The sequence below is a fragment of the Parasteatoda tepidariorum genome, chromosome 5 (assembly GCF_982258835.1).
Source record: "Parasteatoda tepidariorum strain Cologne lab strain chromosome 5, Ptep-v5.0, whole genome shotgun sequence".
Taxonomy (NCBI): Eukaryota; Metazoa; Arthropoda; class Arachnida; order Araneae; family Theridiidae; genus Parasteatoda; species Parasteatoda tepidariorum.
In genome coordinates this window covers 59,361,886-59,384,185 of record NC_141759.1, presented here as the reverse complement: position 1 = coordinate 59,384,185, position 22,300 = coordinate 59,361,886, and the positions used below count along the sequence as shown (strand labels likewise).

General features: G+C 29.5%; 1 protein-coding gene across 1 annotated transcript in view; it reads right to left on the bottom strand.

Moving 5' to 3' along the window:
• Window positions 1–22,300, bottom strand: part of Myo10A (unconventional myosin 10A) — a 261,697-nt gene that overhangs the window by 191,162 nt on the left and 48,235 nt on the right. The window contains exon 2 of the mRNA XM_087164029.1: window positions 9,434–9,605. Within this exon, the coding sequence (XP_087020155.1) occupies window positions 9,434–9,451 (18 nt within the window). The 5' untranslated portion in view covers window positions 9,452–9,605. The remainder of the gene's footprint in view (window positions 1–9,433; window positions 9,606–22,300) is intronic.

Here is a 22,300-nt window from a genome sequence, read left to right as displayed (position 1 = left end):
TAAAAAAAAAATTCAAATTTCACACAGCTTAAATATTATTTCTGTAACATATTTTTTACTAGAATTAATTGAAATGGCGTGTTTTTATTTTATTAAAGAACTTAATTTATTTCATAGAAACAGTGTTTTTATATTTAGTACCTTATTTGATTATATTTTAAGACTTTGTGAAGATCAAGTAAAAGAATAATTATTTGAGCAAACGATTTTAAGCTACAACTATTTTTTTTAAAATAACCGTTTGCTATTTGTTTTTAATTTTAAGCTTTTTATTATTGATTAAAATGGGTGAAAATAGAGAAATGTTTTATTTAACAAATTATACTTTGGAAATAATTATTGCATTGGGTACTTGCACCTCGAAAAGAACATCTCCCAAATCACGTGGTTGTTCTTGACGTGTTAACGTAACAGCTATTAAGGCTTTGTCTATTATTGCACTGAATCAGTTTTCGGATCAGATTTAATTGGATGCCTGTAAACCACGTCATGCGTGTCGGTCGAATATGATTGGCTACTGAATCGCAGCATAAACAAATGCCTGTAAAAATTTAATTCATAATTTAATTTTTTAAAAAATAAATTAATTTTTACGGTAGATGAAACCTACATTCACTTAAATGTCTTAAACTGATTAATAAATAAAATGGCTAATATCAAACTTTCTAAATGGCACTAATTCTAAATGTTTGCAAATATTTTTATTAGAAGTTTATCATATAAAATTATTGCATTTTTATGTGTAGTTATTATCTTTAACCGACAAAAATATCTATTCCCAAAATAATAACTTACGTTAAATAACGATTATCCAATCAAATACTTGCCTATGAGGAAATCATTTATTCATAAATTAGTAGCTTTTCTAGATTTTGAAAATTTCGAGTATTTATTTAATTTAGGCTGTTCATGTATTTATCTTTCTCATAATCTCGCTCTTTGTAGATGTTGCCTGAATTGTATGGATTGATTTCCAATAAAGTCCTATATTTAAAAAAATATTTAAACTATTTGAACAATATAAATAAATAGCAAATGCAATTTTCCTCTCAAAGACAAGCAGTATTAGCTTTATTTATTTTAGCAGTATTTTTTCTCATTAAATTCAACAAAATAAACTAAAAATTGAAAAAATGGTTCGGTTGTTAAAATTATCTCTATCTAAATTATTCTCATATTTTACATTAAAACTAAACTGCTTTTTTTTTTCTTCTTTTCCGCTCATGCGATATTCAATTCAAGGAATTTAAATAAAACATGATATTCATTCCCTCTTTTATGCGTTTAAAAATTTACAAATGTAAATAATTTCGTTCAAAATGAGCGGTTTCAAAAAGTCTAATGAGGGAATTTCTTCGAGAAAATTTCTGATACGCACATGCTAAATTATATTCACAAAATCCAAAAAAACGAAATAAAAAACAGCAATATACACGATTATTTTTGTATTTGACTAAATATATTCTTGGATTCTGCACCGTTGGTATGTTGAAATTTCACAGAAATGAAGAAATTAGGTTTTTTTAAACGAAAGAAAAGTATTTTAATCTCATACAGATTTTTCACGAAAATTGTTCGCAAAAAAACGACCACTAATATATTTTAGATCACGGACCACAAAAAAAGGCTTCGCGGGCAGGATGCGGCCAGCGGACCGTCAGTTGGTAACCACTGGGATAGAGGGTTCGCCTTCCAGTGAGGTAACCCGGGTTCAAATCCTCTAAACGTGGGGGATTTTCGTGATTTTCCCTCTCCATGTAACGCTAATGCGCATTAGTTCCATCAAAAAGTCTTCCACGAATGCAAATTTATTTCAATACTTGATCCAGGAGTTCCCTTATCTCTTGGTTCAAAATTACAAGGCTACGAAGTTGAGCATAAGTAGTCGTAAACCCGAAATTGAGTCGACTGTTCAACGACGGTTATAAAATGGCGTCTTGGGGTACATATAACTAGTGCAGGCCTTAACTTACGATGGGTGTTTAATTATCCAGGACGTGGTTAATTATCTATTATAAATTTATCTATCATGTTTTTTAAACTGAAAACTAAAATACTTGCTGAAGTGATGAACTTAGTATTAAAAATCTTTAACTTAATCATTCCTAAATATTACCACGACACTATTTGGTTTTTAAAAAAAGATCACTGCTCTCGTAGCCGACATATAGCCTACATACTATAACAGGTCTAGAATAAAAAGGAAGGTAATTTATGAAGGCAGTGATCAAAATATTCAGTGAATGACCTTGGATCAATCACATTGAACTGTTTATGAGAGTAGAATATTGGAATTGGATGCAATCTGATCACGCTATATGCTGCTAATCAGACACTTGCAATCTGTTGCATAGAGTATAAAAAAAAACTCTTGTAAATACTTTGTACTAGATAATTAGAGTCATCATAATACTTTAAAATATTTATTCATTTTTTTTAAATAAAATATTTTGTATGGGGTTCCATTTAAAGCTTTATATGAAACAAAAATCCAAAATCATAGTGAATTGTTGACGTTCGGCTGATACAAGAAATAAGGAAATCTGGGTTATTGTTTGGTCCGTTTTTGGGTAAAAGATATTGCAGATAGTGATATTTCTTACAAATTAAATTAACCTCAGCAAAGGGGATTAATATAAAATCCCTTATTGTGGCAATGCATAACACCATTAATTTTAAACGAAAGCTCTGAAAATAAGAAAATGTGTCTAAAATATGTTATAATTTCTTTTTTATCTGGAATTTTTTTTTTTAAATTTTATCCCAATTTTAAGTTATAATGAAAATTTGCGCCGTACTTTTAAATGAATTAATAAGTTAATCTAAACGTTTAACTTCACATTTTACTCAGTACGCATAACTTAATAAGCAAGTTACGCTATTTTTACTTAATTAAATAACAAGTTGTACAATTAACTTTCATTGCAATCTCCTTATTCTTAAAAACCATTTTAAAGCTTTACTTATGAAAGCAGAAGTCTGTTAAATAATGCATAAATTTTCTCAACTATTTAATTTACACTTTTCTCAAGCTCAAAGCTTAAACCTTACCTCGTTCAATGTTACATTTGCTTTTCTCTGTTCCTTTGCTAGCAGCTAGAAAGCCGCAAGAAACAGAGGAAAAAATTTCACATTTTTTTCAAATTTCCCCCCATTTTTTTTAACAAAATTCGGATTTGAAGCTGCATTTGTTTTTCAACAAAGATTAAGAGTCAGTTTCTGGAAAGTTTAAATGTAGAATAATTTTTAGTGCAGAATCCATTTTTTTTGTGATTTTATTGAATTGCGGAAAAATTTGAGAACAGAATGAAAGTAGGAAACGGTGCAAAAACTTATCTTCAATGTAACAATATCTATCTTTAATGTAACAATATCTATCTTCGACGTACAATACATATTTCCTAACGTACTACATCGATATCACATGGACTAAGGGAAATTTAAACATTTTTCGTACGAAAAGAAAAAAAAAGACTTATGAAGCCTTTAGAAATGGACGTCTTTCAAATGTTTAGTATTGAATGTAGAATTTTAAATTAGCATTAATATTTATGAAAAAAAAAAACATCACGTAAAAACGCATATAAATTAGACATTTTTGAACGCTCGCATACTTTCTCTAAATAATTGGAACTTTGTTTCCGCAAATTTTAAAATTTTGTTGCATTCCGACAATGCATAATACAATTTTTAGTTTAATTTCAAAGATCACGCGATAGGGCATTGAAATTGGCAACAACCAGCTTGAAGCAAATGCTTCATCTAAACATTCGAATGTTACGAACACACGCAAATGGTGCTTGTGAAAAATTACCATTACAGATAGAAATTTCTCACCAAATTATGAGAATATTTACGTAATGGGTGTATATATTCTGCTCTGATCAACCTTCAGAGTCAACAGTATTTGCACGCAAGAAAAAACACAATCGCAATATTTTTTTGCAAATAAATTCCGAATATTCGGAAATAATAAGATGTGCTGAAATGATAAAAATATATTGAATTGAAGATGCAAAAATCTTTTTCGGTCGTAAATATATATATATATATATGTATATATATATATATTGAGATTATAGAATTATTCTAATTATAGAATTGCAGATTTCTGGCAAAAATCTCAGAAAATAGTGATTTGTTTTCTTTCTTTTTCTTTTATAACTTATTGTTAAATCTTGTGTGGATCTTCATCAAAAAAAATTTTTTTTAGCTATATCACGGCAAAACACAAATTCAAGATTCTGTATTTTAGAAGAACACTATCGCAATATCTTTTCGCAAATATATTCCGAAAAGTCAGAAATAATGAAACGTGCTGAAATTATCAAATGTGCTGAAATCATTAAAAACACTTAAATGAAAAATGCCAATTTTCCTCGTAATTTCATTTTTAATGGAGATTTCATGCCGTACTTCCTGTTTTTCGCCTCTAATTATAGAATTTTAAATTTCTAGCAAAAATGTCAGAAAGTTGTGATTAGTTTTTTTTTCTTCTTTGTTAATGTGCTGTTAAATTTTGTTGTGCAAGGTTTTGTCTTCGTTAGAAGAATATTTTTTAGTTACATTACACAAATTCGAGATTAAGTATTTCAGGGAAAAAAATATACAAGCGCAATACTTTCTCGCAAATAAATTCTGAATATTCTGAAATGCTGAAATTTACTGAAATGATAAAATGTATTAAAGTGAAGAAAAAAAACTGATCTTTTTTTCCCTTGTAAAGCATTTTCTTTCGTGCAAATTCCATACATTTTATTCTTTTTCGCTCCTGATTATAAATTTAAAAATTTCTGGCTAAACTCTCAGAAAGTTGTGAATTATTTTCCTTCATTTTTCTCTTATAACGTACTAATAAATCTTGTTTTGTCTTCATTAAAAGAATGTTTTTAGTTACGTAACAGAAAAACACACATTCATGATTCATAATATAATATTTCAGAAATAACACAATCGCGATATTTTATCGCAAATAAATTCTGGATATTCTGAAATGATGAAATGTACAGTAATGATCAAATGTGCTGAAATTATATAATATATTGAAAAATATCGAATCTTTTCTTTGTTCATAAGTATGTTTTATTGAGATTTTATACTGTGTGTCTTGTTTTTCGCTTATGATTATAAATGTATAAACTTCTGACAAAAAAACGCGAAGCTGTTAATCGATTTTAACAAAACTTTTTTCTTCTATGATCTACCGCTAAATCTTGTTTTATGCGATTTAGTCTAAAGAACAATATTTATAGTTATGCATTTTATAATTTGCAACAGCAAAACACAATTTTAAGAATCAGTGTACAAGAAAAATTTATTTTGATTATTAAAATAATTTTTACCCTTTCCCTTGATAATGCGACTGACAGTTTCAGCTTAGAAATTATTTTGATTATTAAAATAATTTCTACCCTTTCCCTTGATAATGCGGCTGACAGCTTCAGCTTAGAAAAATCATACTAAATATTGCCATAGTGAGGGCTTTCTAAACATATTTAATTCTATATTACTTTTAAAAAATTCAAAGGCTTTTATGAAATGAGGAATCTGTTTAGATAAATACACCAAGAAACATACAATTTTCGTATCTGTGATCACTAATTTTGGCTGTATTTAGCGTACTGGTTTCAAATATGTAAATCATTTCTATTAGCTCACCAGTGTGTAAGTTCGACTTTAAATATCGAATGTATGTAAAACGTGAAATATTCAATGTCCAAAACACAAAAAAAAAATTTCTTCTTGTTTGGAATTTAGAAGCTGATTTCAAAAATATTTGGTTTGTTCATTTCCATTATGATCATCTTCGTATTAGAAATCAGCATTCCTAAACATAATAAATTATTTTAAAATGCTAGGCAGCGTAAAAATTATTATATATTGCATATTTTGCAATTTATCCATTATACTGAATCTCCAAAAATAAAATTGAGTGAGAAAACCGTTCAGCATTTTTGAAATCAACCCATTGAGTGTAGCCAAAATCAGTGTCAAGATTTATACCGACAACAATTTCTTCTTCAACAAAGTGAAACAAAAATTGTACATTTAATCATTATGCAAATAATAGGACTCACATCATTAAGTGTTGGCATTCTGAAACGCAGACAAAATTGTCTAAGTTCATGACCTTAGTCTCAAAACTATAGAGCCTTTACCAGCATCCTAGCCAACCACTAGCTATTGTGAGATTACGATTAGTTATGTTTTATAGAATATTGTACTTCTTAAAGTATTGTGCATAAAAATGACTCGTAACCCTTTTTAAAAAATGTTTTTCTTTTTTTTTTAAAGATTTTAAAGGTAATCGACATTGAAGCTTCAGGCAGAAATTTTATGCATCGACAAAAAGTAAGTTAAGCCTAGTTTCTCAAAAGCCACTGCTAAGGTAATGCGTGTATAAGCCGAAACTAATTACAACCAATAGCCAATACTTCTCTTCCTTAAGCAAAAAATCATATCCAAATTTTACTGATTATTGACATACTTAACAGTTTAAAGTATATCCAAATTCATTCGCGAACGCTCAGAACTAAATTACTAGCATAGGTGTTGTGTCACATGATTGAATTCCAAAAAAGTATAAGATGACAGCAAAACAGAAAATACCACAGCAAACACTAGGTGGTTCTTAGAAATTTCAATAGTTTGAGCCCCACTATAATAAGATAGTTATATCGATATTTAAAATATCCATAAAAGAAAACCCGTTCTACAATTTTATTGTTACTAATACTGCATAATCATCTAAACATCATTGATTTTTATATAGATTTATTAAAAGCAATAAATGAACTACTATAAGATACACAAGGTGTTAAGAAGAAGAAAAAAATTCTAATAAAAATTATGAAAGTAGAAAAAAAAAATTAATGACATCACAGTTTGGCGTTATAACACGCAAAGTGTGTAGACCGCAATTAAAAGTTCACATCCAAGTCATAAAAAAGCAATTTAACCAATAAGTACATCTTTAAGAAGCATTATACCTTTTGAGAAGCAAAAGCATCTCGTTAAAAAGTTGAAAAAGTACCAAAAAACAGCGAGACCCTAACGAGAAGTGCGGAAGAAAGGGGAATTAATATATTTATTTTCACTTCTGAAGGTTATGATCGGAAGTGAATGGAAGAAGAAAAAAAAAACCAAGGCAAAACTAGATTCCAAAGAATCTTGAATGGTATAATAGCCCGGAGCTAATGAGGATGTGTAATATGTTTTGAAGTTTAGAAAAAAGAAGCAAAGATGTGAGAGGACCAGTCAAACGAGGTCCCTGGGGGATGTTTTGCAGAGTTGTCATTCACCTTTACTTAATCTTCATAAAAAATTGTCTTCAAGGACCTTTGCAATCTGCTACAAATCATGCTTTTTCATTGAGAAGTAATCATTACTCTCTCTCATATCGATATTTGTATTATGTTCATGAATTACTGATATCGATAGCATAGATTGGAAAATGTGAACGTTTTTTTTCTTTCTTCAATAGCTATGCATCATATTTACCTAAGATGTTTTACATGTTTAGAGGTAATTTTTCAAACGATATTTAGCCGTGAGAATCAATAATCTCATTTCTTGACCTAAACATCATGCTTTCGAAGACAATGTGAAATACTGCGGGATATTAGTATCTTGGAAAATTCCTTCACAAGGAAAATGCTGGTTACTTTTCCTAGAGTTTTCTCTTAAAAAAAATTTTCAGTGGAAAAAAGCACAAATTTAAAAAATATTTTTTTGAAACCATATGTAGAAGAACAGAGATATTGGTCATCAGTGATAAAAATTTACTTGCTTAAATACTTCACCGACAAAGTTGCATTAAAATAAAGCAATTGAAATTTGCCGGTAAAAGTACCAGATTAAACTTATAGGTATCAACTTCATCAATTTTCACCAAACATAGTAATAAAACCTCCCAATCAATTGCAAATCGAAACTTCACAAAAAAAGAAGTCTCTATATTTTATAATTACAAGGATTTATAATGTTTAGATAAATCATTATACATGAAAGGAAAGTTCGAACTAGTTTTTTTTTCCTAATCATGAAAGTCTTGCAAAGAATTTTGTCCAACAATCAATTGAAAGTCCTAAAATTTGCTATGAGAGATCTAACAGAGACGGAAAAAAAACGTTGCAATAAAAGTCATTTTAATGTAGTTTTCTTGCACTAAAATTTGAGGATTTGCCGTGACCATTTAGCCACACAAAGGAAAAAAGGAAAGTAAGTAACTATTCGTATAATGATTTCGTTTTTATAGTAATGGGGAAAAAAGTTCAACAAAATCCTTCGTTTAAAAATTACAGTAGAGTCCCGATAATCCGAGTTTCCTCTTTAACCGAGCTATCAAATATTTTATGGATTTTTTTGTTCTAGTTTATTTTTAAAAATACCGCCGAAAAATAAATCTGAATTGTATCTTCCAAACACTCGGGAAAACAAAATCTAACAACTCTATCCCATGAAATTATCGTTAATATCGTCAATAATGAAAATGAACCTAGCGAAGATGATGAAGACAGTGACGATGAAAATCAACATATAAAAATCTCTCACACAGATGAACTTAAAGCTGTCGAAAATGCTACTGAATACATAGAACAACAAAAAGAGGCGACACCAGCCTTCCTGTTATCCCTAAAAAACGGCGAAACATTGCTGCAGAAAAGCACCAAAGTTATGTAAAACAAAAAACGATTAAGGACTTTTTTTAAGTAAAAACTCTTTAATTCTTGCAAAGTATACTTTTTAAGTTTTTTCAAATAAGCTTTTAAATAATAATAGGAATTATGTGTGGTATACTCGTATAAATTTTATATTTCTTAAATATATTACATTTATACCAACTCTTTTTTTTTTATACTCTTCGTTTTAACCGAGTTTTTCAGTTATCCGAGTTAGTCGTGGTCCACATTAACTCGGATAATCAGGACTCTACTGTAGTTGCAATCAGAGATTCATCAAGAGCAAGTGAGGACCACTCTTGTTAGTGGTGTCTTTTTCAAAACACCTTCGCCTGCATTAAAGAGGTTTTCTGGTCTAGAAATTTCAATAAATATATTTTTTATTACATTTTTGATACTTTATACTATGGAGTATATATGGACTAAACTGTTTTGCCCGGTAAACGTAGTTGAAAATCATGATGATCGGACCTGCCTCACGGCCTATATACCAGGACCTGTCAAATGGCAATTTACTTGAAATGTGTGTTGGCGCGAACAGTCTGAACAATAAATTGCTAAATTCGCTGATTGCTGATATAATTTTAGAATCTTTCCATCTAATTTCGTCAGAAAAGAAGTATGGAATATACAAGCAATCATTAATTAAAGTTTAACTATAGATATTATTTGGTTTTTGTTTTTAATTCCACATAAAATAATTTAAATGTTTATTTTTAGTAAGTAACAGTGCGTGAAATAGTTTTCCTTACCTCCTGATAATCCTCCATTTTGAAGCTTGCTTTCCTATCAACTAAAAATAAATTACGCGCAATCCTAGAAAGTGCATTTTATTTTACATCACAATATGCACACTTAAGCCTGGACTAGCCATGTTATAGGAATACCAAGAAATATCCATGGTAAAGCAGTTTTACGAAACACCTAAAAAAGAAATGAAGCACAATTAGAATCATTCTCCTCATTAATAATAAAATTTATCAATTTCAGTCAAAATAAACATGCTAATTTATATTTTATGAAAATTCCACATTCTAAGCGGAAATTTCATGAAAATGCAGATTTAACAAATTTCCAACTGATTGGAAATAAAATTTTAGTTCAAATTTTCTTCTCCACTATTTACTTCTGGATTGAGATCAGTCGTAAGACCATGATACTACCACTTACTTACTTACTACCACTTACTACCATGGTACTTACCACGTGCTACCAACAGTTATTGGATCAGACCATGGTACTTACTATCGTGGTCTGGTAAAAATCATTATTAGAATTTATATATTAACACACCACTTACTTAAAGACGAATTTTCGATAATATATTGTATATCGTCATGTACCGAATTGCGTAGTGTTATGAAAACCGAAATTGACGACAGGCATTTTGCCCAATAACTGTTAAGTCATATAAACTTTGTGATGTTCAAAATATCTATGTATTAAATGTCATATTTTAATTATACCAGAAAATGTCTACATTCATTCAACATGCCTTAACAGAGAATACTGAAAATTTTCTTTCCATCAATCTTTCTAACTTACATCAAAAATGACGACATTCAAAACGCACTACCAGTGAATGAGGAGAAGAAAAAATATTCTTAAATATCAACAATTCTCGCCTGCAGTTGAAAATGCCGATATTTAGTTAGCACTAACAGTGAATGTTGAGAACAGTTTTCTTAAATATCAATAATTTTCAGTTACACCAGAAATATTTCGACATAAGACACACACTAGCAATGAATGTTGAGAAAAAATAATTTTCTTAAATATCAATATTTCTCATCTAAAACAAATGACGACATTTAAACTACAACTGCATAGTAAATAAAATAATGACTAAAATTTTTTTAAACAACATTCACAACAAATACCAGCTTAAAGTTGATATTACTGGTATAAGTAAAACATAATGATATTTAAAATCTATTTCTGACGTTGACCAAAACAATTATGTGATAGACTACATACACAAGATAATCTCTACATTCGAACTTCGACAGTAACTTTAGTATTAAGTTTTGTAAAGACAGAAAGATTTCACAAAAACAAAAAAAATTATCAAAATATTACATATAATATTTTGTTCTATTACAATTTAATTGAAATAGAACAAAAGACATGAATGCAATACAGGACTTAATCAAGAGACATCCTGTCCCAAATCATTTGGAAAAATGCATAAAATATAAAATCAAATTCAATATATCAAAAGTAATAAAATTTATGAACCAGAAATGAACAAAGCAAAACCTTAAAGATGCCACGAAGTTATCTCAAAAAATTAAAATGTTAAATCTACTAAATAAAATGGAAAAGTGCCAACCAAATACGAAAACTCTAACCACTATAATCTGGGAACATAGTAATTTAAAAACAATTTTATAACAAAAATAATACATAAAACGTAAAAATATTCGCTCGGATTCGAACAAAAGTTCAATACAGTACTTAGAGAACTTACAATAGAGAACTTAAAAACTCTACAAAGGCAATTTTTTTTAAAAAAAAAACACTATTTATGCTACAAATTAAAAAATTAGAAAGATAATTCATTTGAATCAGGGTCGTGGACCCCGTGGTGGTGATCTATATAGAAGACTGGGAGAAATCAGACTACTAAATCACAGTCGCGGTGGATCAAGGTATAGAGAGTTCACTTCCCGTTGAGACGAACCAGGCTCGAATCCCAGCTGCAGCTGGTTGATACGAATTCTGCCTCCAGCTCACATCGACCACAGTACTGATGTAAAATATCCCCAGTGGCAGACGGATCAAGGGTTAGAATCCCTTAGGCGTACGACTAACCGTGGGGGTTCGTGATTTTCCTCTCCATTTAACGCAAATTTTCATTAGTTTCATCAAGAAGTCCTTCGTGAAGGCTAGTTCATTCAAATAGCTTGATCCAGTAGTTCCCTTGTCTTCCAGGTCAAGTTCAAAGTTACAAGGCTATGGAGTTGAACATTGGTAGTCGTAATCAGGTCGGCTGTTCAACGCCGATTGTAAAATAAAATGAAAACTATTGAATCAAGAATCTAAGTTCAATTTTTGCCATGAGCTCGAGTCCAAAAAATAAATGCGTCTTCCGATGAGTAAGCATGATTTTTTTTAAAAATAAAAAATACTTAGTATGAAAGAAATGACCAACAATGTTAAAACTCATATATAAATGTTTATATTTTAGATTTTACATCAGCAAATATGAAAAATCCGTCAGATCAAGGGAAATGTACCAAAATAATTCAATGTCATCTAACGCACTAATCTCGATGAATTTGTTTTGATTAATGATGCTCTTGTCGCCGCACCTATACCTGAAGCTGTCTATGATCATGCTACTATTATGAATAAACAGAGAAAATCAATTTTGTATTTTAGTAATTAATTTTTTTATGCTGGCAACAAGTGATTGATTGCTAAAAAAGATAGGTATTTGCGACATGACTCACCTTGATCATTAAGAGTAAGTAAATTATTCGAAAAAGAAAAACAGTCAGTCATCCTTCAGCTATGGAGAATTTTAAATCATGATTTTAATGAATTTAAACGGTATCATAGAAATTATAATAATGCTATGAATAATTTAAGATTAATTACAATTACTGATAAATTCATTAATTACATAGCTTGAAAAATGATAATGTATTAAGCATCAATGATGAATAAATATCAAATGCAATATTCAACCAGCGTCTGTACCGCAATTCATATCAATCTGAATATTCGGGAATTATCTAGGCAAAACTAAACCGGAGAGCTTAAATTCGAAGGCCTAATAAAGTTAAACTGTTCGACCTATAGAAACTGTTAGATTTAATCAAGAATTTTTGGTTGTATACAATATTATTTAGTTGTGTACAATAAATCTTTTCTTGAAAAACCATTGATATGTACCGTTAAAGTATGAAATCCGTTATTTTATAGAATACCTAGTTATTCCATGAAATAACTGATCGTGTCCGTTAAAGTGTAAAACTCTCTTGTATTTCACGGTTTAACTAGTTATTACATAGAATAACGATCTGCAGCCCGTTAAAGTGTAAAATAATCTATATCATAACCATATATCTCGCACGACAAATACATTTACCTTCCACCCCTACTGCATTTATGAACTATTCAACAAAAAATGTTTTTCTTTTAGAAATAATGTTCTTTGTAATTCCAAGTGTCATTTTAGTAATCCTTGTTGTAACAAATGATTTTCTAGTGCGTTTCCATAAATACCATTTATACGCTGCATAAATTAGATAAATTGCTTCTTTTTCATTTTAATTGTCTATCATTAGTTTATTTATAGAATACCTAGTTATTTCATTTTAGATAAATTGTTTATTTTACACTTTAACTGTCTCTCATTAGTTAATTTATAGAATACCTAGTTATTTCATAGAATAACTAGTTAAAGTGTCAAATTAATAACATATTACACACTTTAACGGACACGATCAGTTATTTCATGGAATAACTAGGTATTCTATGAAATAACTGCACTATATATACTTTAACGGTAACAGATATACTTCTGGGTTTTATAAAAAAAAAAATTATAGAAAAAGTAAAATTGCCCGATCTTAGCCTACTAGTGGGGTAAAACCGGGAACATATGTTAACTATGAGAAATTTCGAAGTACTAGAATTTCAGAGAAAAAGTAACAAACATTTCTATATTATGACAATTTAAGAAAATTATGCATGTGATGTAATCGATACTATACTCAAGGGGGAGGGGGGAAAAACAATTGTACCTGAGCCGGGATTACTAAGGATAAAACCAAAATTTCTTATAAAAAAATATGGTATTTATTAATTAGTTTTTTTAAAAAAGTTGCTGAGAATTTCTTTATATATGCATAAAAACGACAATTTTGTATAAAGAGGCCTTCTACAAAATTGTTGAAGACCTCTACACGTTGACTGCACGTTGACTACACGTTGACTGCAGCGTCACCAGCAAAATTTATGATCGGGCCGCGTCAACCGTATTGGTGGCGCTTGTTTGACTACTTGAGTAGAATATTCGTATGTATGTCGAATTCGCCGCGGTATCGCACATCGAATTCGTTGAAATATAACTCTTTTCTGGTCTATACCTTTCACTTAACTTAAATTTTTTACTTATGTATTTTATTGTAACTGTAATATTTTTGTTTTGTGTACTTGGCAGCTTTAATACATAATTAGTTTGCTTATGTTCTACGTGGCTTCATTTCTATCTTTGCGTTAAGTAAAGAAATATATAGTGAAAGAATATAAATTCTTGTGAAAGAATCTTTGTGTAAGAATATAGAATGCGTCACTTAAGAGTGAATTGAATTGAATGTAAGTTTTAATGGCGCAAGGTCCAGAGAGGACATGCTGCGCCAGACACACGGTTTTAACGTCACTTAAGAGAATTGATACCTGACGGTCTTAGCTTATTCGAAATAAAATGGAAAGAGCAGCTGCTGACGTAAACAAATGTTACGTTAAAACAACCAATCAGGAGTGACATACCCACACTACGTCACTTGCAAGTATCCCTTTGAATGGAAGGGGAAAAAGCAAAAAGAGTTTTGTTTCTTTGAATTATTACTGGTTAACGTGATACGAGAATTCAGAAGTATCACTAGCGAATATATCTGTTTAGAACGTTAAATCGGTGAAGAAATTAAATAATAATTAAACCAACATATTGAAGCAGTTATAAACAAACAAAATATATTGAAGTGTGCATTTAATCTAAATTTTAAAAAGCAAAATGCTGGTTATGAAATGCATGTCATTTTGTAAACCCTTTAAGATAGCAGGGGTTTTTTCTCTCTTTTTTTATACATATATCACTCTAGATTATGGCGGTATTAAATGAAAATTTTCAAATGGTTTGGGCCAATCCATCACTTAAACACTTAGAAGGCCTGATGTTTTAAACTGATTCATTTTCCTTACATAATAACGAACCAGGAGTCTGTTTAGAAGAAATTTGGGTCCGTTAACGGACCCTTCACAAAATATCTTTTCATAAAAACGGACCCTTCACAAAATATTTTAACTTAAAAACGGATCCTTCACAAAATGATTTTTCTTTTAATCGGACCCTTCACAAATTTGTTTATCTTCATTATTATTTTGTTAATCAAATAAACCCTTTCTAGGGCAGAAAATAAGAAAGATGGATGTAAACGAATTAAGTTTTGTCTTCGGCAGACGATTCTTCCATTATTCGTCCGAAATGAATATGCTGCGTTCAGCAGTATAGGCTAAATACCAAATATTTGTATGTTGCATCTTTAATTTAGAAGCAGCAATTGTTGTTTATTTTTTAAAATATAATTTTTTAATTATAATTTTGCAGTGTTGAGCATAATCTTGTATGTCTTTACAATTTAAAAACTCCTTGAAAAAGTTTTTTTTTTTTTTGCAATAACGGACCCTATTTGCACAAATTCATAAAAGCGGACCCTGGTTGAAAGAATGTGAATAATTTTTTCAAAATTTCACGAAAAACGGACCTTTCACAAAATGTCTGGACAGATCCCTGCGAACAGCACTGGTAACAAATTTATATAATTGAGTCTTGTTTTCGCTTCATTTTCAGTTCTTTCAATTTCTATGACTCTTAAAAATCTGGTTAATAATTGATATAAAAACTGGCTCACTTGATGAGAATTAATTCAATTAATAATAAAAAAATATATTACCTTTAAGAATCAACTTTTCAAAGTTTACATTATTAACATTAAGGAGAAAATGTAATTATTAAAACGATATTCTGCTTACAATAATAAAATTCAAATCAGTTTTAATCTAATTTAATCTAAATCTAGCGAATCTTAACGAATCTAAATTAGAATTAAATAAAATTCATTTTGTTATGGCTAATTTCCAAAATTAAATTTTTATTTAAATACGAAAGCCAAGTCGGTTTCTCATTAACGAATGACAAACATTGAAATGATCACGGAAAGTTACTAAACACCCATTTTTTTTGTCAATTAATCCAATTACAAGGCAATCGAAATCTGCATAAAAACACATTAAAGCTGAATGCATGCATTAAAACGGAATGCGTCATACTTATTGAAGGTCAACCAACGTCCACACGCAGCTGATGGATATGGGTCATTCATTGGAATAAAAAAATAAAAATTCCACCTTTTTACGTTCCATAATATACCCGCACTTCACACTTCACTGGTCACTTACAATACGGATGTGATTTGGCCTCTGTCTGCAAAAGTCATTTTTTCGGCCAACTCTCTGGACTTTGGAAGATGGGCGATCCTGATATGACTGTCCGGTGATGGTTAACAGTTCCTTGTTATGAACTAACTCGATGGAGCGAATCTTCTTTCTCTTCACCACGAGTATTTGTACTCTAGTTTAAAAAATGGCAGTTGCCCACATTTATAGATAGATTTATAAAAGGAAGAAGATCAGCTTTTACCTGATCGCTGCGTTTGACAGTTCAAATAAAAAATGCTGAACATACATTAAATGACAATATACTTTTTTTCCCATGATTTATAATATGTCAAATATCATGGCCCTGAAATTCAACTTTCGTCTAAATTTGTGAAAATGGTAATTGTCATAATTTAGAGGTAGATCTAATGAAGGTAGCAAGATGCATTATAGATGCCTAAAATGCAACTTTCGTCTAAATTTGTGAGAATGGCAATTGCCATAATTTAGAGGTAGATCTAATGATGGTAACAAGATGCATTATATATGCCTGAAATTCAACTTTCGTCTAAATTTGTGAAAATGGCAATTGCCATAATTTAGAGGTAGATCTAATGATGGTAACAAGATACATTATAGATGCCTGAAATGCAACTTTCGTCTAAATTTGTGAAAATTACAATTGCCATAATTTAGAGGTAGATCTAATGATGGTATCAAGATGCATTTCACAGTTAGGTGAAAAATTATAAGTAAATTACAATGCATTTTTACGCAGAATCTACAACATAAGTAGTCCTGTGGAGCGAGTCTTATATTTTTCTTCGGCAAGACTTAGCGAAAACCTTGGCGTATATTAGCAAAAAATGACAAATGCGTCAGTTATAGATAGATAAATCTAGGCGGCAAAAAAATCAGCTTTTTTTGATGATTGCTCAATATATGTAACAGTTAAGACAAAAATTCTGGACATACAATGAATGTCAAATAATTTTGTCTATGATCTATAATGCTATACCATGCCACTGCACTGTAAATCAAATTTTATACTTTTCCTCAAAGTGACTTTTGTTGGAATTGACAGAAAATAATTTGTCATTTATTGATAAATGATGACATCAACATTCCTCAGTTGTGTTAAAAATGATAAACATACATTAAATTAAAAAAATCCGTCCATAATCTGCATTAATTAACAATACTCTTGCTCTATGAAGGAAAGTGAATCCTATATTTCTTCGGCACTTTGGAATAGTTTTAAATTTGACAAAAAGTTAAAGAATTTCTAAATAAATATCAAGAACAATCTTACTTAAGCACACTTTTACTATATACATATAATCGTTGCTCAATGCACTTCACTATTCAAGTTGTACAATAAATGCAAATACTCATATATAATATTGTCCATGATATTAGATATTACGGCACAATGACGCTTTTATACCGGTGACACTAAATGGGGGATAAATACCGTTTTTTTAAAAAATACATTTTACTGTTAAAAGAAAAATATCATATAATAATTTATAAGTAAAACTAACTTAGCATTAACCTCGTTTTACATTATTTCGGCAAATTTTACTTTTTAAATGCTGTGCGTTATTATTAAGGAGATCAGAAGTTACCATTCTTTTACGAATCGCTCCCATTTAATAAATTCATGTTCCTGTTTAAATTTAATTTGTATGATTGGTCAGAATATTACTTGATTAGAAACTAATGACAGTCCAAGTGCTTTAAGCTCTCAAAATCAGGCGCCTATTTTCAAGACTTGCCAGGTGTGAAAGAGAAGAAACAAAAGTGATTTGAAATAGTAAACGTAAAGTTGCCAATGAAAAGAGGAAAAATGAAACTTAGAAGCAAACCTTTAAAAAAAAAAAAAAACATACAAATTTAGAGACAGAAAAAAGATGAAAAACAGAACAAGTAAACCCACTGTGGCCGAGAAGAGCAAGTCAGGGCAAAATACTTTTCCACGTGCTATAAAGAGGTAGTGAGAAACTAATGTCGTTAGTCGTAAACAACGGAATCAGCATTTATAGGAATAAAATAAGATTCCAGGGTAGCAAGATGACTTGATGAGACTGGAGTTGAAATAATTTTGACATTGTCGAAACGGAATTTATGCTTAAGATTCCAACAGTGCTCAGCAATTGAAGATATCTCGTTATTATAGATCTTAATGTTATTATAGATCTTTTCGTGTACATTTATGTTCTTCATACTAAAACAGATATTAGCTCTTCTTTGATCTGCAATCGTAAAAAGAACTTAAATACATATCCTCATTTGAAAAAAATATGCGCTTTTTAACAATTTGCAATATCTATGATCAGTTGAAATCCTATTTGAATAATTTATCATAATCTTTCAATTTTTTGTGTGCTTATTTTTAAATTCTTCATTAGTCTAATTTTCACATTAAGAAAAGTTTTAAAAATAAATTAAACACAGCAAATAATTAAATGAAAAATTTAGAAACAAAAATAGAAACACACTCAAAAATACAATTGCCATTTTTTGTCAAAAACTAACTGTCTAACGACAAAGACATAATGATCTAAGATAAATTTGTAAGAATTTTTGAAGTTTTTTTTTTAAGTAGATTTATGTATTTACATTTTTCGCTTGATAACTTATTAGTGATATTTATTATTTTTTATTGTTAGCTATAAATTTAGAACTTTTATTTAATCGTCATTACTACACAATTGTAAATTACCCTATAAAGAAAAAAAAATTATTATTTCAATCCTAGAATTTTGATTAGATACCGACAAACATCTTAAATAAGATGTTATAAATAAATAAAAGTTCGATATTTTAAAAATAATCCGTAATAAAGAAGGAAATAGAATAATAGCAAAAAAAGTAATATTTCACTTTTACTTGTTTTGAAATACAATAATATGTTTACTCAAAGTTGCAACAAAGACTTGAAATAAATAACCTAAATTGAATCAGAGAAAAGAAATGCCATAAATATGTATGATAATAAAACAATTTCTTTCACAATAACTGACTGTTGAAATATCTGTCACTATAACTAGTAATCAAACTTATTCTTTAGTTTTTTCGACTGACCAGATCAGTTTTTTCTCTACTTTGCATAGCATTTTAAAAGTTAAATGGTGGAAATAATTTATGGCGTGAATTAAATATTTGTGAATATTATAAAAGCAATGCTTCTAATTTTTCTGAGCATTCGTTTCCTTAAAACTATATGATAAATAAGTGGTGGAAATAATTTATCGTGTGAATTAAATTTGTGAACATTTCAAAAGCAATGCATCTAATTTTTCTGAGCATTCTTTTCCTTAAATTTAAGGTATGGTATGTATATGATAGACTAATGGGATGTATTTGATAGATAAATGGGGGAAATAATTTATCGTGTGAATTAAATTTGTGAACATTTTAAAAGCAATGCTTCTAATTTTTCTGGACTTTCGTTTCCTTAAAACTATCTGATAGATAAATGGTGGAAAGAATTTAACGTGCGAATTAAATTTGTGAACATTTTAAGAGCAATGCATCTAGTTTTTCTGAACATTCGTTTCCTTAAAACTATGTGATAGATAAATGGTGGAAATAATTTATCGTGTGGATTAAATTTGTGAACATTTTAAAAACAATGCTTCTAATTTTTCTGAGCATTCGTTTCCTTAAAACTATATGATAGATAAATGGGGGAAATAATTTATCGTGTGAATTAAATTTGTGAACATTTTAAAAACAATGCTTCTAATTTTTCTGAGCATTCGTTTCCTTAAAACTATATGATAGATAAATGGGGGAAATAATTTATCGTGTGAATTAAATTTGTGAACATTTTAAAAACAATGCTTCTAATTTTTCTGAGCATTCGTTTCCTTAAAACTATATGATAGATAAATGGGGGAAATAATTTATCGTGTGAATTAAATTTGTGAACATTTTAAAAACAATGCTTCTAATTTTTCTGAGCATTCGTTTCCTTAAAACTATATGATAGATAAATGGGGGAAATAATTTATCGTGTGAATTAAATTTGTGAACATTTTAAAAACAATGCTTCTAATTTTTCTGAGCATTCGTTTCCTTAAAACTATATGATAGATAAATGGGGGAAATAATTTATCGTGTGAATTAAATTTGTGAACATTTTAAAAGCAATGCTTCTAATTTTTCTGAGCATTCGTTTCCTTAAAACTATATGATAGATAAATGGGGGAAATAATTTATCGTGTGAATTAAATTTGTGAACATTTTAAAAACAATGCTTCTAATTTTTCTGAGCATTCGTTTCCTTAAAACTATATGATAGATAAATGGGGGAAATAATTTATCGTGTGAATTAAATTTGTGAACATTTTAAAAACAATGCTTCTAATTTTTCTGAGCATTCGTTTCCTTAAAACTATATGATAGATAAATGGGGGAAATAATTTATCGTGTGAATTAAATTTGTGAACATTTTAAAAACAATGCTTCTAATTTTTCTGAGCATTCGTTTCCTTAAAACTATATGATAGATAAATGGGGGAAATAATTTATCGTGTGAATTAAATTTGTGAACATTTTAAAAACAATGCTTCTAATTTTTCTGAGCATTCGTTTCCTTAAAACTATATGATAGATAAATGGGGGAAATAATTTATCGTGTGAATTAAATTTGTGAACATTTTAAAAACAATGCTTCTAATTTTTCTGAGCATTCGTTTCCTTAAAACTATATGATAGATAAATGGGGGAAATAATTTATCGTGTGAATTAAATTTGTGAACATTTTAAAAACAATGCTTCTAATTTTTCTGAGCATTCGTTTCCTTAAAACTATATGATAGATAAATGGGGGAAATAATTTATCGTGTGAATTAAATTTGTGAACATTTTAAAAACAATGCTTCTAATTTTTCTGAGCATTCGTTTCCTTAAAACTATATGATAGATAAATGGGGGAAATAATTTATCGTGTGAATTAAATTTGTGAACATTTTAAAAACAATGCTTCTAATTTTTCTGAGCATTCGTTTCCTTAAAACTATATGTTAGATAAATGGTGGAAATAATTTATCGTGGGAATTAAATTTGCGAACATTTTGAAAGCAATGCATCTAATTTTTATGAACAGAAAAATTAAACTTTCTAAAAAAGAAAATGTAATTTTATTTTTGTCAGATTTAAAACGAAAAACGTAGGACACGTCACTTTCAAGAAACGCGAGGGAGGTTTTCGGCTATGATAGATGTTATTTATGAAAGTGATGTGCCCTACTTTTCTTTCGTTTCATATCTGACAAAATAAAATTCTTCTCTACTTTTCAGTCAGCTTATAAAACCTGATTTTAAAATGTTTATTTTATTATTTTTATTGTTTTAGTTTTGTGTTATGTCGAAAAGTAGAAAAAAATCAGCCCGAAGAAATTAGTAATTGGAAGAAATTCGATTAAATTTCAACTTGTATTAGCATCAGACAGAGTAACCAGTTCCAGAAGTTTCAGCCCTACAGCTAATGGAAAAAGGGCAGAAATTTAGATTAAAGCTTATTTGATTAACGACTTTTTAGTGATAAACAAAAATATTAACAGGTAATGCACATTTTACTTGTAGCGGTAAGGAAACAATTAAAACTAAATATTGCCATCATCAAGTATAGAGTAACCCTAAATGAAATTTGAGTGCTGTGAAGTGGAATTTCAGACATAACTATACCATTTACATAGTATACAATAGAGCTGCCTGTCAGTTACCTATTTATTCTAGAATTTATCTCAAAATGCGCGTTTAAGAAAATGAATGCAGCTTAAAATGCGCATTTAAGAAAATAAGCATAGCTCAAAATTTCCATTTTAAAAATGGACACAGCTAAAAAAAAGCCAACTGAAAAGGCGTATTCAATAAAACGAAAATAACTCAAAATTCTTATTTAAAAAATTAATTGCCTCATTAAGAAAATGAAAGTAGTTTCATTACATATCTTTTGATTCCGTTTTTCAAAATATTTTTGTGAATACTTCTCCTATTTTTTTTCTTCAAAGAATTAACGAATGAACTGTTGCTGTCGTGGATCATTTAGACAAGGGATGCGATTGTTCTTGTTTCCCAGGGGCGCCATCTATGGCCAAGAATTCAACTTCTCTCACACCCATACGTCGCACCCGTTTATAGGGCAGACCCATTTATTCATCTACAAATCGTATTTTTAACCTGAACCGAAAACGATCAATCTCCAATTCAGTAACCCCAGAGGTATAATTTGTTATGGGCACATGGAGCACTTTGTGACCCGACATATTTAGCGTGCACCAGTCACCATTTACTTCACGGGGAGTCTTCGGCCGGCTAGATTCGAACTCCTGCTCTCACGAAAGTGAATCCAACGCCTTGCCAACGAGGCTATCCAGGACAGCCAAATAAATTATGTTCTATCATCCATTTGCATAAAGTACCTAATAATTTTTTTAA